The 14558-nt window shown below is 34.1% G+C and overlaps 2 protein-coding genes across 2 annotated transcripts; one reads left to right on the plus strand and one right to left on the minus strand.

Annotated features, from left to right (window-relative positions):
* Positions 1-3161, plus strand: LOC149732473 (von Willebrand factor C domain-containing protein 2-like). The gene is made up of 3 exons (XM_089882416.1): positions 1-533; positions 876-1005; positions 2491-3161. The coding sequence occupies exons 1-3, from the start codon at positions 33-35 to the stop codon at positions 2658-2660; spliced, it is 801 nt and encodes a 266-aa protein (XP_089738542.1). The 5' UTR covers positions 1-32; the 3' UTR covers positions 2661-3161.
* A 651-nt stretch (positions 3162-3812) lies between these two features.
* On the minus strand, positions 3813-13956 carry LOC149732474 (protein O-linked-mannose beta-1,2-N-acetylglucosaminyltransferase 1-like). The gene is made up of 16 exons (XM_089882394.1): positions 13805-13956; positions 13075-13279; positions 12728-12830; positions 12322-12407; positions 11748-11861; positions 11343-11459; positions 10845-10962; positions 9817-9915; positions 8754-8955; positions 8145-8220; positions 7559-7743; positions 7164-7236; positions 6803-6931; positions 6191-6370; positions 5493-5644; positions 3813-5025 (listed from the first exon to the last, which is right to left on the minus strand). Exons 2-16 carry the CDS (start codon positions 13246-13248, stop codon positions 4812-4814), a joined length of 2022 nt encoding a protein of 673 aa, XP_089738520.1. The 5' UTR covers positions 13249-13279; positions 13805-13956; the 3' UTR covers positions 3813-4811.
* Positions 13957-14558: the final 602 nt, after the last annotated feature.

Genomic DNA, 14558 nt, shown 5'->3' on the forward strand with positions numbered 1-14558 from the left:
TTCTATATTTCTTATTTACGTTGCAGGTTATTATGGGTGACGTATTGAAAGCCGGGTTAGTGTTTGGTTTTTATCTGCTTAGTGTTTCGCATTTTGCGCAATGTGGGCCGGTGAGGAATAACACAAGACCGAACACACAACGCTATAGACTTCATTCATCGGTTCAAAACGGAAGAAATCGTTCGCTGTCGTTGTCAGAACTCGAGTATCTGACACGCAGGACGTCACAGCATTTGAAGTTTGGTCGGCGAGTCATAGCTGGAGCTTTGGCCGAAATATCCTCGCGTCACGATCGGGATTGTTCGGACGGAGATCGGATTTTTTCGGTGGGAGAAATGTTCACAAGGGAATCGGATCCATGCGAGAGGTGTCTATGTGCTTCTACAGGGCCGCAATGCTCAGTGACGAGATGCCCAGAGTTATCTGAGAGCTGTATTGAAGTCGCAAGACACGCAGGGGAGTGTTGTGTGCAGTGTGTAAGGGAGGGATGCGATGAAAACAACAGGACTTATCATGTTGGGGAATATTTTAATGTGAGTATGTGTCAGATTTTTCTGGCACGAGTAATATAGTAGGGTAGGGGAAGACGGGACACTTTAGCACATTAGGGGGAAGACGGGACACTTTAGTAGTAGGGGAAGACGGGACACTTTAGTAGGGGAAGACGGGACACTTTAGTCCAAGTATCATGATCGCATTTTTAACAATTAACAACGGTATATAGGAGTTGTAAGGATACGGTTTTATAATTCTTTAAATATTCTTTGTTTACTACCAAGTGGGCCAAGAAAATAGAATGAAAAGGTGTCCCATTTCCCCCACCCTAATAGGCCTATATATATCCTACATACCAGTAACACCTACTTACCATACAGACTTCTCCTTGCCGTTTATGTAAATGCGAAACCAACGGAAGGGCTTACTGTAGTGTGGCTGATTGCGAACCTCCCCCGTGCATTGATTCTATTAGGCTTCCTGACCAGTGCTGCCCAGTATGTCCGGAAGGTAAAATATGTTTGGAAACACTGCTTAATGTATGCATAGTAGAACGTTATATCTGTAAAAACGTTATGTTAATGATAATATTTATCTTTTTAAAAGCGATAGCAAAGATCATGCAGTACTGTGGGGTGCTGAGATGGGACAGTTTTAGCACATAATATAGTGGGGTGGGGGAAGATGTGGGGTGGGGGAAGATGGACACCTTTAGCACAAAATATATAAATATCCTGATCGTGTTTTGAACAATTAACAACGGTCTATGAAAGTCGCGAGGACAATGTTTTATAATGCTTTGAATGTTCTTTGTTTACTACCAAAATGTACGAGAAAATAGAATGAAAAGGCGTCCCATCTTTCACAACTGAACGATTTCTCGGGCCTCTGGAACGGCGTTTCGATAATTGGCAGACGTTTCAAACTCAAATTGCATTAAATTGAATTGCTTCCGCCTGAAATCTGAACTAGTGTAAAGCAGTACTGTGGGTAAAGATGGGACACCTTCAGCACATAATGTTCACATATCTTAATCGTGATTTAAACAATTAACAACGGTCTATGGGAGTCGCCAGGATATGGTTTAATAATTATTTGAATATTATTTGGTTAGTGCCTTTAGGAACGAGAAAATAGAATGAAAAAGAATCCATTTTACCCTAAACTACTTTACTAAATATTTCTTTATAAAATGCGATCGCTACACCTATCGTTTACATACAATTCAGTTTCTATTTGCCTTAAATATCTGGAATAAGCCAAGAATATAACGAAGTATAAACTATATATAAAGAACTGTTACTTTCATCCTAAAACATAAACTAAAACCGGACTAATCTCAGTTTACATAAACACAAGACGTTGCTACTTCTTCATTCGCGACAAGCGTTCATTGGCTATTTGGTAGCAAACTAAGACTAAACCGAACGCGAGTTTGCAGCAATAATTAAAAGACGCCGCGTGAAATTTTTCATTGCGCTAATTTTGAGCGGCCATACATTCTTACAACTGTTAAAGACCAAAAGGTCAATAGGTTCGAATCCAGTCCCAGGAACCACGGCCTACTAGAGATATCTTTAGTAGGCCGTGCAGTAACAAATATTTATCTTTATACTCACTTTTTCTTTCGGTTACATATTAATTCATTTTAATTAATCAATACTCATTGTATTTAGGTTTAGAAGTCATTTTATATCGACTTTTATCTGCGCTGTTATTTATATGTTCTATTTGGTATAATTTATTTAATCTTTATAATCGCATTCGAAGAAATGAATCAAAATTTATAGTAGGGTGGGGGAAGATGGGACACCTTTTCATTCTATTTTCTCGTCCTATAATTGGTAATAAACCAAATAGTTTCAAAGAATTTTAAAACCGTTTCTCACGACCGTTGTTAATTGTTTAAAATACGATCAGAATGTTTGAATATTATGTGGTAAAGGTGTCACGTCTCCCCACATTCTGCTGTATGTCCAATTAATCTGTTCCCAGGTCCCAACTGCTTTGCCGGTGGTCGTGTCATTCCTTCAGGACAAACAGTTCTAATAGACAATGGCTGCCGTCGATGCCGCTGCACCAACTACGGTCGCTATTGGGCCGGCAGCGATCAAGCCGATTGTGACGTCATGCCCCATTGTCAAAGATCGAATGAGGGAAAATAACCAAAAAAATGTTTTTTTTAATTTTCTAAAAATTGCTTTCCGGTCGCGAAAACGATGGCCTATAACGTCACAGACGATAACAATGGAAGTATTGTTCGACGTTGGCAACCCGCTGGCGGATGAATATGTTTATTGTGATTTGTGTCACGTGGTTTCGACGTCACTTTTAATTAAGTTAATTCCATTTTTTATTTGTTTGATTTTATCCAAGTTATCTAAGTTGTAAAAAAATGTTGAAGTATTTTTTTTTATAATACGCGGATTATTCTTGGAATGTCCGTATTATTACGTGTTTCGCTCCAAGCGCGAAAACCCAATTTTGACATTTTATGTTTGTTTCGCGCGAGGAAGATAAGCGTTGTTTGGTCACAAACAAGTTTATGAATCCTCGCGAATCAAAGAGCGATTTGTTCGAAAGTTCCTTATGACGTCACAAGGTGCTTCATTGTCTACTGCACAGGTGTATTGTTTCGTAATAAAACAAGGTGCTCCATAGCGTCATCTAGCTGTTTAAATAACTTATTTATCCTTGATGGCAACGACGGTCGTTAAAATGCGGGTGTTCTGTGTTTTACACGTCGTGCATATTAATGTTTTTTTTGTATGCCTACCAGTTTAGACAGCCCATTAGTGACCACTATAGAGCAATTGCCGTTAAGTGACTTTTTCAAGAAAACATATATTGGTGGCAGCGTCGAGCCTCGAACCGTCAACTCTGAGCTGGAGGCAGGCGCGCTAGCCACTTTGTATTTGTGGTGAATACGCGCCAATTAGAACAAAGTGCTTTGATATTAATTATAACGTTCAAGGGCATGAACTTAGTTGATTACAGGGTTTATTAATTGATATTGGACACTGGGTTAAATTCTTGGCAGATTTCAAACAGTTTTAAGTTTTCAAGCAGGTGATTTTCATACCTTGTTAAGGTCTTTTGCATTCATTATTTCTATGATTCTGTTTTGGGTATGTCTTTAGACAAAAACTTTTGGCGGCAATTGTTGCAGCGGCAGTGATTAATAGTTTTAGACTTTAAAAAGTCGTAAAAAACGTGGCGGTGAGCATGAGTATTTGAAACAATACATCCGTGTTATAAGTATTACTCATTAAAAAAAAACAGTGAGCTTGGCAGCGGACACGAGGAAATAACACAAATATGAAACCTTCACTTTTATTTAAAGATAAAGAAAGAACCATAAAGCATGGATAGTTGTGTGTATAAGGATTGCACGAAGCAGTCGTGTCATGTGACCGTTTCAGAAAAACGCTTTTTTAAGAATTATAAAATATAAGAATCCTATATAATGGTTGGTTTTACTGTTATTTTATGAGCCTTTTAATGCCTATGCAAAAATTATACAGTTGTGTTAACACATTTAAAGTTATTGTGTAATAAATAAATGGTGTTTAAACACTTAGATTAAAACATGGTTCAAAAATTGAACCGCTGGGTTAAAATCACCAATTCTAAATAAAAGTTCATCTGGGGATCGTTAACACAACATTGTTATGATGTACCACATATAGCATAATATTGTTCAGAAAAATACCAAAAAAAAATTTACACAAAAAAAATTTTTATCGAAAAAATCGGTCAAAAAATTGCGAGATGATTTTTTGCAAAAAAACGAGTATGTTGCAAAAAGTTAAAAAAATAAATAACATAGTTTGATCTGTAAAGTTCACACCCATCAAGGTAAAACTGAAAATTGCAGAAAGCACTTTAAGTAACACATAAGTAGCAACAAGCAGATTCACTTGGCAATTCAGTAACAAGAAGAAAAACAAGAAGAAGAATAATAACAAAAAGACAGCAATAATTTGGTGCAAAATATGAAGTTCTGGTTTATGTGTGTTAGTTTATAAAAGAGTAAAATCCAGAAAAAAATAATTTTGTTTAATTAATCTATTTTAAATTTGTCATTAAATGATTGAAGTTAAATTTTTTGAAATTTAAACTTTTTCTTTCTCCACTAAAAAATGCAGAATTCACGCAGATATTAAGAAAATTTCATCCTTTTTAAATTTTGGCAAAAAAATTCTACAGACTTAAAAACTAGATGGCAAGCAATATATGATGTACTTAAAAATTGACTAATTAACTCAGTAAAATTGATATCTATAATATTAACAACATACACAGTACCTTTCGTATCATCTGTTCTTATCTGTAGCAACTTTTAGTAGTTCCAATCCCACAGGTTTATATAAGCTATACGGTGACGCAGGATAACCCACAAATATAAGATGTCTATGATTAACAAACGTCCGAAACGAACTTTTATGTAAGCCTCGTGCGTCTAAATCCCAAAGTTTTAAACATTTTAAAATCGCAAGAAAATCCGTCATTTGGTTTGCGTCATCCATTCTGGAAAGAAATAAAGTTTTAGTTGCCAAAGTAGTTTGTACGTCAAGGTTAGTACTATATGCAAGCATGATAATGATATGGAATACAAGTGAAAATAGTTTTAACTTATACAAACATGGTAAACTTGCATAGTTGTAACTTATTTCTAATCTATGTGGGAATCTTCATAGTTTTAATATATTTATATTTGGACCTTGCAGGCAATAGGTGTATGAAGCCACCACATAAAATGGTCGTGTTTTTCCAAATAATGATACTATAGTCTAATAACATACTACTAGGGACAAAATATATGCCCCAATTGACTTTAAATATGAACCCAAATTGACTTAACCAACAGCAATAATTCTTAAGATAAACAAGAAGAAATAAAGATATGTAGGTTGCCGTAATAATGTAAAAAGAAAAAAAAAAATCGATTTTTGTAATAATTTAAGAAAAAAAAACAAAGTCAACATTTTACTTACTTAAAAAAACCGACATACGATTGACCACTAGGTGATGCTGGTGAGACGAAATCATCATCGCATGGTGACCTCGTGTGGTCAAGTAACGACGACCTCATAATAAGCTTGTGCATTAAAACTTCGTAATTATCTTTTGATAAAAGTGAAACATTCTGTGGAAAAAACAGGTTTACTACATTTTCGCTTATTTTCTTCCAATCAAATATAAATATGTTTTTAACTGTAAGCATGTTTTAACAACTGTTGTTTAGTTGCTATTACCTATCTTTTCGTTTGAAATGTTGTTTAGTCATCGCTAGCATAATCGCAGAGACAAATAAAAGTTAATACGTTTATTATTCACAATAGTAATAAAAGACTACATTAATAAAAAGTGTATAGTAGAGTGGGGAAAGACGGGACACCTTTAACACATAATATCCAAATAGCTGGATCGTGTTTTAAACAATTAACAACGGTCTATGGAAGTCGTGAAGATACGGTTTTACAATTCATTGAATGTTTTTTGTTTACAACCAAATGGAAAGAGAAAACTAAACGAAAAGGTGTCCCATCTTCCCCCACGCTACTATATATACATATGGTACGCTATATAGTTTTGAGCAGGTACAGGGTGTAAGCAGTCACTTATATAAACATGTTTAAGCAAACATTAAATTTAATTTTTTTTAAATTGAAGAAAAAAATCTAAAACTCACTTTTAGCTTGACATTTCTTTCTTCATTAATTCGATGATTTTGAAAATAAAGTCGATGAAAGTAATTGTTCATATTTACTCCCGATGTTCCGAAATGAAAAGTCCTCGACACATCAGGGATGATGCATTCTCTTCCTCTTCGTATTTCTGGATGTCGCATCCACATGTCCCAGTCCCATGGCTAAGATATTAATGTGAAGAAAAACGTTTTGCATAACAGCTTTTTCATGGCCTTTTTTACAAGGTGGAGGGCCATAGGTGTGTTAAGGGTATCTAGGGTGATATGTCACTTTTTTAAAACAAGGGTGTCAATTTATGTTTTAACTTGCAGTTTACATGAAATAAGCATTTACCCTACTGTCAGGTGTCTATACTAACAAGCAAAACCAAATTATACAGTATTTGCCACAATAATCAATAAGGTTTCCTGCATAATCTAAATAATGACTATGAGACTGTGACCTGTGTAACTCTATTTTAACAATATCACCCCAGATTTGGATAAAAATACAACAAAATGTGGCAGTAATCATTTTGTAGCTAATAAGAGTAAAAAAATAAAACTAAAAAAATATATTTTTTGTAAAAGATAAAACGACAAAAATATTTCAACCTTTTCTGGTCCGGGCCAGTTCGGTTCAAGTTCCTCGACAAATAATGACCTTCTTAGCATCCATCCTAACCCTGGCATGGATTCAACACGGTAAAGTAAACTGTTGTCTTCGCTTGAGTGATGGTAGCCCTGTGTAGGGGGTGGTTGGGGTGAGTGGTGGTAGTGGAAGAGAGAAGAAAAGAAGAGAATGAAAAAGGAGAGAAAGGGAAAAAAAGAAAAAAGTTAGGAGAGAAAGAAAAAAGAAGATATAAATATACAAGGAAGGAATAAAAAAAAATGAACAACAATAATTAAAATAAAGTAATGAAATAAGTAAAAACACCAAAATCAATAAACAAAGATTGAAATACAATCAACTTACATGGTCATTCCATGCAGACACGCAATATATTGAATCATCGGATTGAAAAAGTGGAAACACCTGGTTGAAGTAGCTGGAATAAAAAATCAACTTTCAGTATTTAAATGAATCTATACCTTATATAACCTGGGGTGGCTGGAAAACGACAGCATTTATAACACGGGTGTTCTGTTTCATACATCTGGTGCCTGCTTACAAGTTACAAATCTATATAACTTTTTGGGTGATTTTTATAGTACTTAGGGTTAGTAATATATGGCTGATAACTTAGAAAACCCTACAACTTTGCGAGTAAATATTTTTATTGTATTTATAGTATATGGCTGACAACATAGACAACCCATAAAGGCGTTATGAAAAAATTAGTTTAATTAGAAAAAGCACCAACATCCAACCTGAAGAAATCGGGAGCAACATCAAGATCTTCCTCAATAATGATCATAAACTCTGCATCAGGGTTGAGATCAAAGGTCGCGGATAAACTAGATCGATAATGTTGGGATATCCGCGAACTTTTTACCCCAGATGGGGTGTGGTAAATCCCCTTAACCCCGAACAAGCGGGACACTTCCATTGTTTCCTAGGGGAAAGATAGGGTAAATTAATTGGAGTTTAATTAGAAGAACTTAACTGTATTATATTTCATTATTTAGTTAAAAAGCTCCAGACTTTAAATTTTGAGATTCAATCATGTTTTGCATTTTTTTTGTAAAATATATAATTTTCCAGTATTTCCTGAAAAAGGTGGAGTTATGTGTTTTTTTTCTAATACACACTACTTTTCTTTCTTTTAATTATTAAAAAAGTAGTAAAGTACAGGGGTCAAAAACCATAATCTAATTTCAATTTATTTTAAGTTTGATTTTAGTAACTTAACAAAAAGTGTAAGTAAACATACATGGTTAAAGTCTTAATGAATAAAAAACGCTATGCTGATATTTTTAGGTCGATTTGAAGCATAAGTAGAAACAAACATCTTACCTCAAAATGACCATCAATAAACACAATGATGTTGTTTTTGTTCACACCATCTGCTTGTAACAACGATCTTAACATCCTGTCAAAAATAAAATCAACATTCGTAAAAAAGATATCATTTACTGGCCGTAACAAAAGTTATTTTTTTTACAGGAGTTTTTTACCATGAGCAATAAAGCAGTATATATATTGAGTGTATATAAAGTACCCCAGTGGGGTTTTGATGGTAGCACCCTGGGTGTTGGGGTACTGGGGTAGTAGACCTACATCCTAGGTCTCAGTTTTACCTCACTGAAAACCCCATTCTTATAGAATAGTATATTTATTAGCGATTGTGTCTCAGTGGTGTATAGATAGTAGCACCCTTTAGTATTTGGGGTACTGGGCTAATAAACCTACATCCCAGGTCCCAGGTGTACTTTACTTAAGACCTCATCCTTTTAGGATAGAATCTGTATTATTAGGTGTTTATTAATTGCCTCAGTGAAGAGATGGTAGCACCCTGTCCCTAAGTGCTGTCTCAATTTGATAATATATCTATATTCCATTTCTCAGTTGTGCCTTTTTAAAGACTTCAACCTTACAGAATAAAACACCAACACCACATATTACCTGTACAAATATTGTGGTCGATTACTGGCAATTACAGCAACAGGAACGTCATAAATTCGATTATTTTCCAACTTTCTCATGGGAAAACTAATTTCTTGTGGATGTTGGCAATCGCATAGTGAACCATATCCCTCGTATCGTGAACAAAACTCTCGACGACGATCACTTTCGATTGAATCCAACCACTTGCATGAAGAATAATCTGTATAATGTAGAAAGGTGTGGAAAATCATTATTGTGTTATGATGTTACGTTTTCCTTTCCATGCTATAGCGTCACCAAGTGGTAATTAATAAGTCACTTGTTACATTGCCAAATAACATTGACTAGGGCAGTTCAATTATCAAATAACATTGACTAGGGCAGTTCAATTATCAAATAACACATTAGGGCAGTTCAATTATCAAATAACACATTAGGGCAGTTCAATTATCATTATTACATTTTACATTGTTTCGGTTTTACTGACGTGTTTAAGTTAAACTTGGTTTCTCATTACTAAAAGAAAGGCCAAAACTTCACATGTTGTTACAACAATTGTAGGTGCAAAATGTACTTACTTAATTAGATAGTTAACTTATAGTAAGTACATCACGTTTTTAAATTTTAAGTAAAATTTAGTGTGACATTCTTATAACACAGTTGAGTCTATACTCAAATCATAGATTCATAGGTGTAATATTTTTTAAACAATATCTGGGGCTGACATTGACAAAATACAGTTAAATTCATATTCGCTAAACATCAGGAACCTCATTGGTTGATGTGAATTACAATAGACTTCCGCTTTGCTTGTATGTTTGACAGTACCCATGTTATGTAATACAGCTATTCTATTCTGTATGGGTGAGGTCCGTGAGAACCTGGGATTTAGGCCAGACTTTGCCCATTAACCCTAAATATATTACAACTAGTATAGTACGTAAAAAATGTAGTGCATATTTGTATTATGATGTATATTATGTGGTTATGGGCTAACTGTGGCTTAAATTACAAGGCATGCCTTTCCATAGGACCTTGCCTATACAGAACAACATACATGACACATATAATTATAATTTACCCTTCACTGTCAATGGTTTAACATGAGCATGCATGTGAATAGGTTGTGCCCATTCGTTGTTAACTTCTGTTGATTTCATTTCTTCATTGATTAGTTGACCTATGATTGTGATGACACACATGATTATTATGACATCATTAAGCTGACAATTCAATACTATAATGTCGCACAGTGTAATAACGATATACCTCAGCATTGAGAATTATGACGTTATACAACCCTGAAATGAACAACTATAAAATCATATATAGGTTTATACACTGCATAATCAAACAAAATCCTGATTTTAATATTACAAGTTTACCAAACCCCACTATGGCGTAATTTTAAATTATTAAACTAAAAAAAGCATTGTTTTGGCCATATTTTAAAATGAAACTAATTTGAACCATACCATGCTAAAAATGCCAAAGTTTTTTACAAATTAATGTGACATGGTACTGGTAGTACCATGATGGTATACAGTTTAATAGCAATGCTTTACAAAATACTTGTGCCCAAGTCACAAGAATGTGTCATACTGGTAACTTAACACTTCCAGTTCCAACGGAACACTTAACATATGGCTATACGGCTATATGGCCAACAAGCTTTGACCTAAACCAAGTGTAGATGTAAGTCAAATTTTAAGCAGAATGAGTAAATGTTTCAAATGAAGCAAAATTTGGAAATATATATATATTAGAGTGGGGGCGATGGGACACCTATTTTTCTATTTTCTTGTCACATTTGGTAGTCAACAAAGAAAATTCAAAGAATTATAAAACCATTTCCTCACGACTCCCATAGACTGGTGTTAATTGTTTAAAATACGATCAGAATATTTGGATAATATGTGCTAAAGGTGTCACATCTTCCACCACAGTACTATAAATTAATTATATATATTATTAAACTATTAATTTTTTGATTGATTAACAACTCACAATTTAATCAGCAATTTATATAACATTTATCATTAAACCCATAAAATTTTATAATAAAAACAATTTATCATATTGTTTTACCATTATGACATCACAACTTACCATTATTATAACACAACATCACCCAAGTACTTCTCCAACCCAATCTACCAACCATTTTGCTGCCCAGTGTTTCCAGATAAATTTTAGTTTTTCGTCCCAAGTTCATTGACGCCTCATCCTAAAAAAAACAAAATAAAGGAACACTTGGATTTTTACAGGTTGGTGTTAATTTGTACAAAAGCCAAAACTAAATTTATAAGTGGTACTTCAACATTTTATTCATTTAAAAATGTTTAAAAAAAGCAGGGTTAAAAAATGTTGGCCAAATACAATTTAACTGAATTAAAAACTTTAAAAACAGTGCAACTATTTCAAGGTATTATTTTGGGTCCACTGTATAAACTTTCATTCAAAAATTTGATAAATTTGTTAAATATTTAAAAACAGATGAGATTAAACTAAATCTCAGGTCCCATGGGATATCAGTCTCCTCACACAGTCACACTACAAGGTCTTAACTGCATAGAATAGAAACAAAACCAGAATAGTCATAATTACCTTCACAGCAAACGCAATCATTCGATTCTCGTCATTAATTGCCTTCAAGTATTGAATCATCAGTTCATCCTGACCTTCTATAAAGGTGTCAAACACCTGAGATCCCATCATTTCACCCTGGAGGGAATGCATGGTAAAATATGGTTTTTTTTTAGTAAAATCTAGGATGACATGACATTGTTTATGTCAAACACTTAGCTTTTTAAATATTAGGAACCACATTTAAAGGTGTCGTCGTTGGAACTCTGTAAGCATATCCTCACTACTCTGAAACTACTTTGTTAATTCATTAATTGTTAAAAACACAATTATCAAACATGGGATTTAGGTGTTGACTGTATCCATCTCACCCCAAAGTATTATACAAAATATACATACTATGCAGCCTGCCACACTCCCACTTACATTAGCTTGGTTCAACACAACCACATGAATTCCTCTCCCAGCTTCAGCCTGTTGATCCTCGTAAACTAACTTGTTGTTCACTTTTACTGACACAAGGTTTTTACTTGAAACAAGCTGAAAATAAAAATAATAAAAGTGTTGAGTAATAGGACAATGAATCAGCAGCATAGTTGACCTTTTTTTGGAAAAAAAGGGTGACCTTTAGGCCATATCATATGCCCAAGGTATTGCCTTTAATAGGTGGAATGTGCATCCAAATTTTTAACATAGGATAGCCTATCATAATGATTTTAGGGCAGTGTCATTTAACCTTTTTGGATTGGCGAACCCTTAAAGTTGTTGTGCTGAACTCCTGTTTACATAAAAAGTAAACTGAGCTAAAAAAACGAAACAAAATATCAAGTTTTTGTAAAATGTATCTGTTTAGTGTGACAAGTTTGTGATGCACCCTTGAATACATATTTGTATTGGTGCACTCATGCATATTTTGCACAAGGGCACTTTTCTAGGCTTCTAGGAAATACAAGCATACCCTACATACTCATGTTAGGTGCCTATTATCAGCAGTATTTACCTCTAAGTTAATTGAATCAACAGTTGGTTTTTGTTCAAGCATGCTTCTATGGAAATATGCTACGTCGTCTATGTCTACGTCAATGTCTGTGAAAATAGAAATTTCAAATACAACATCATAATTGATGTTTTGCGCGTTAAACAGCTGTGAAAGTAACGCACTGCTATAATGCTACGTTACTTTTGCAAAAATCTTTTATTCATACAAAAACTATGTTTCAAATAAAAACATTATAATATTTAAATCTACAAAGTACAAACTGTTTTTTTTCTATATATTGATTATTTTGCTCACATCTTTATTATTGTAATCAAACAGAAGAATAATACAGATTATAAAAGAATATACAATTGCAATGTCTGCCTTTACAATATTGGTAACCACATATTAATATATCACAACTTACCATACACAAACATTGCTTTATGTTGCTCATATTTTAACTTTGCGTCTATTAGCAACTTAAGATTGAACATACAAGTCAAGAGAAGAGCAATTGCAATGAACATCTGCAATATTGATATTAATAAAAAACAATCTAAGAAAAAATGTGCTCGTTAAAAATGTGCACATTTTTCGTGTTTCAAGCACAATGTGCAGGTCGCTAAATTTAAATGTGCACCTATTCCACGAGCATATTGTTTTCACATTGTGCGAAAAATGTTGAAAACTCCTGTTGCATTGAGTGTCACGACTTCATCCACATAGAATAGAAATATTGTATACACACTTTTTGTCGACTACCACATTTACCTTCAGCATTCTTGTATATCTTCTTCTTTTATAAACCGCAGCTTGTCTCCATGAAGCCAACCAATGCATTGAACCAAGCTGGAAGTCATGTTGATGGTGATATCTTTGTTCATTTGAATTCACCCCTCGCAAGTGGGTGAAACTTTTTGAAACGAATGGTTTTGTTCCCAGCATTTTAATTGTGGTTTTGGAAAATTGAGTACAACTGGAAAATGAAATGAAAAATAAAAATACAGTCTATTTTAACTGTTACGAAGACAGTTTGACATAATAGACCATTTGATGTTTTGGCAGTTAAAGATATTAGATATTAAAAAAAACATAGTTTTAGTAGTTTTTTTTGGTGCTAGGGAAGAATCTTCCCCCCCACCTTATTTTCTAACCACTAACCCCTATAACAACCAACCCCTATGGCCTATAACCACTAACCCCCTAACCTAGGAGTTAGGGGTTAGTGGTTAGCAAATAAGGTAGGGGGGGGGGAGAGATTCTTCACTAGCACCATTTTTTCTAAACATATTATATATAAATACTTGGCTTTACATTTAATCTTTATAATTTCGGTTTTAAATTAAACTATATTATATTATCATAGAATATACAAATACCGAAATGCATTAACAGTGGAAGTTTTTAAAATGGAACTTTATTTATATAGTAGTTAGGACAATATTATTATGGCAAAACAATGTTAAAATAACATCTTAACATGTAGGCTAGCGTTGCTTACCTTTAAAAATCCATCACGGTAAAAAATATCGATCGAAAAATCAATAAATTGAAAAATTTTAATCCCCACTTCATAACAGAAGCTGCGTTTTAGGGGAATCACCTATTGCATCGACATCTTATAAGATTGTAGATACTGTAATTAGAGGTGTCCACGAGCCGGAGTCGGACTCCTACAGGAGCCGGACTCGGCTACATTTGGCCTAGCCGGAGCGGAGCCGGAGTCGTAAAAAATTAAAATAAACAGGAGCCGGAGCGGAGCCGGAGTCGGGTTTAAATATGCCTTCTTAACGGAATTTCATACATACACAGTAAATTTTGCTAAATTTCCTTAATCTCATGGGATTTAAACCGGCTGAGACTTTATTGTTCAATTCCTTCAGGGAATTGTGACGAAACTTATCTCATTGTTACGCTGGGCATGGGAGTAGAATGACCATTAAGGCCTCATTAAGCGCTGTCTGTCATTTAAACATTTTACTGTATTTTAAAAAAGCAGAGCAGGATAGTAAAGTAGGAGTTTCGAGCAGAAGTTATTATTCGCAAAATGGATAACCAGCGAGTTGAGATTTTAAAGTTATACGAAGTCAATAAATTAGTAGAAAGAAAATGCGACAGCCGGAGAAGTGAAGTTTGGGCATTTAGTTTTTGTGGGAATACTGTTTCCAAAAAGAGGTCCCAATTATCTGCTTCTTCACTAGATTCACTTATTGTTTTAAACAGTGCAGAAAACAATTAATTTTTAAGTTTTATAA

This window comes from Ciona robusta, chromosome 8 (assembly GCF_009617815.1).
Source record: "Ciona robusta chromosome 8, ASM961781v2".
In the NCBI taxonomy this organism is placed as follows: domain Eukaryota; kingdom Metazoa; phylum Chordata; class Ascidiacea; order Phlebobranchia; family Cionidae; genus Ciona; species Ciona robusta.

Coding starts and splice junctions, on each gene's coding strand:
- LOC149732473 (XM_089882416.1), top strand. CDS start 33: ATGGGTGACGTATTGAAAGCCGGGTTAGTGTTTGGTTTTTATCTGCTT. Junction 534..875: donor ATGTTGGGGAATATTTTAAT/GTGAGTATGTGT, acceptor CTTACCATACAG/ACTTCTCCTTGCCGTTTATG. Junction 1,006..2,490: donor CTGCCCAGTATGTCCGGAAG/GTAAAATATGTT, acceptor ATCTGTTCCCAG/GTCCCAACTGCTTTGCCGGT.
- LOC149732474 (XM_089882394.1), bottom strand. CDS start 13,248: ATGCTGGGAACAAAACCATTCGTTTCAAAAAGTTTCACCCACTTGCGA. Junction 7,237..7,558: donor GTTGCTCCCGATTTCTTCAG/GTTGGATGTTGG, acceptor TTTTTATTCCAG/CTACTTCAACCAGGTGTTTC. Junction 5,645..6,190: donor AAAGAAATGTCAAGCTAAAA/GTGAGTTTTAGA, acceptor TTTTTTCCACAG/AATGTTTCACTTTTATCAAA.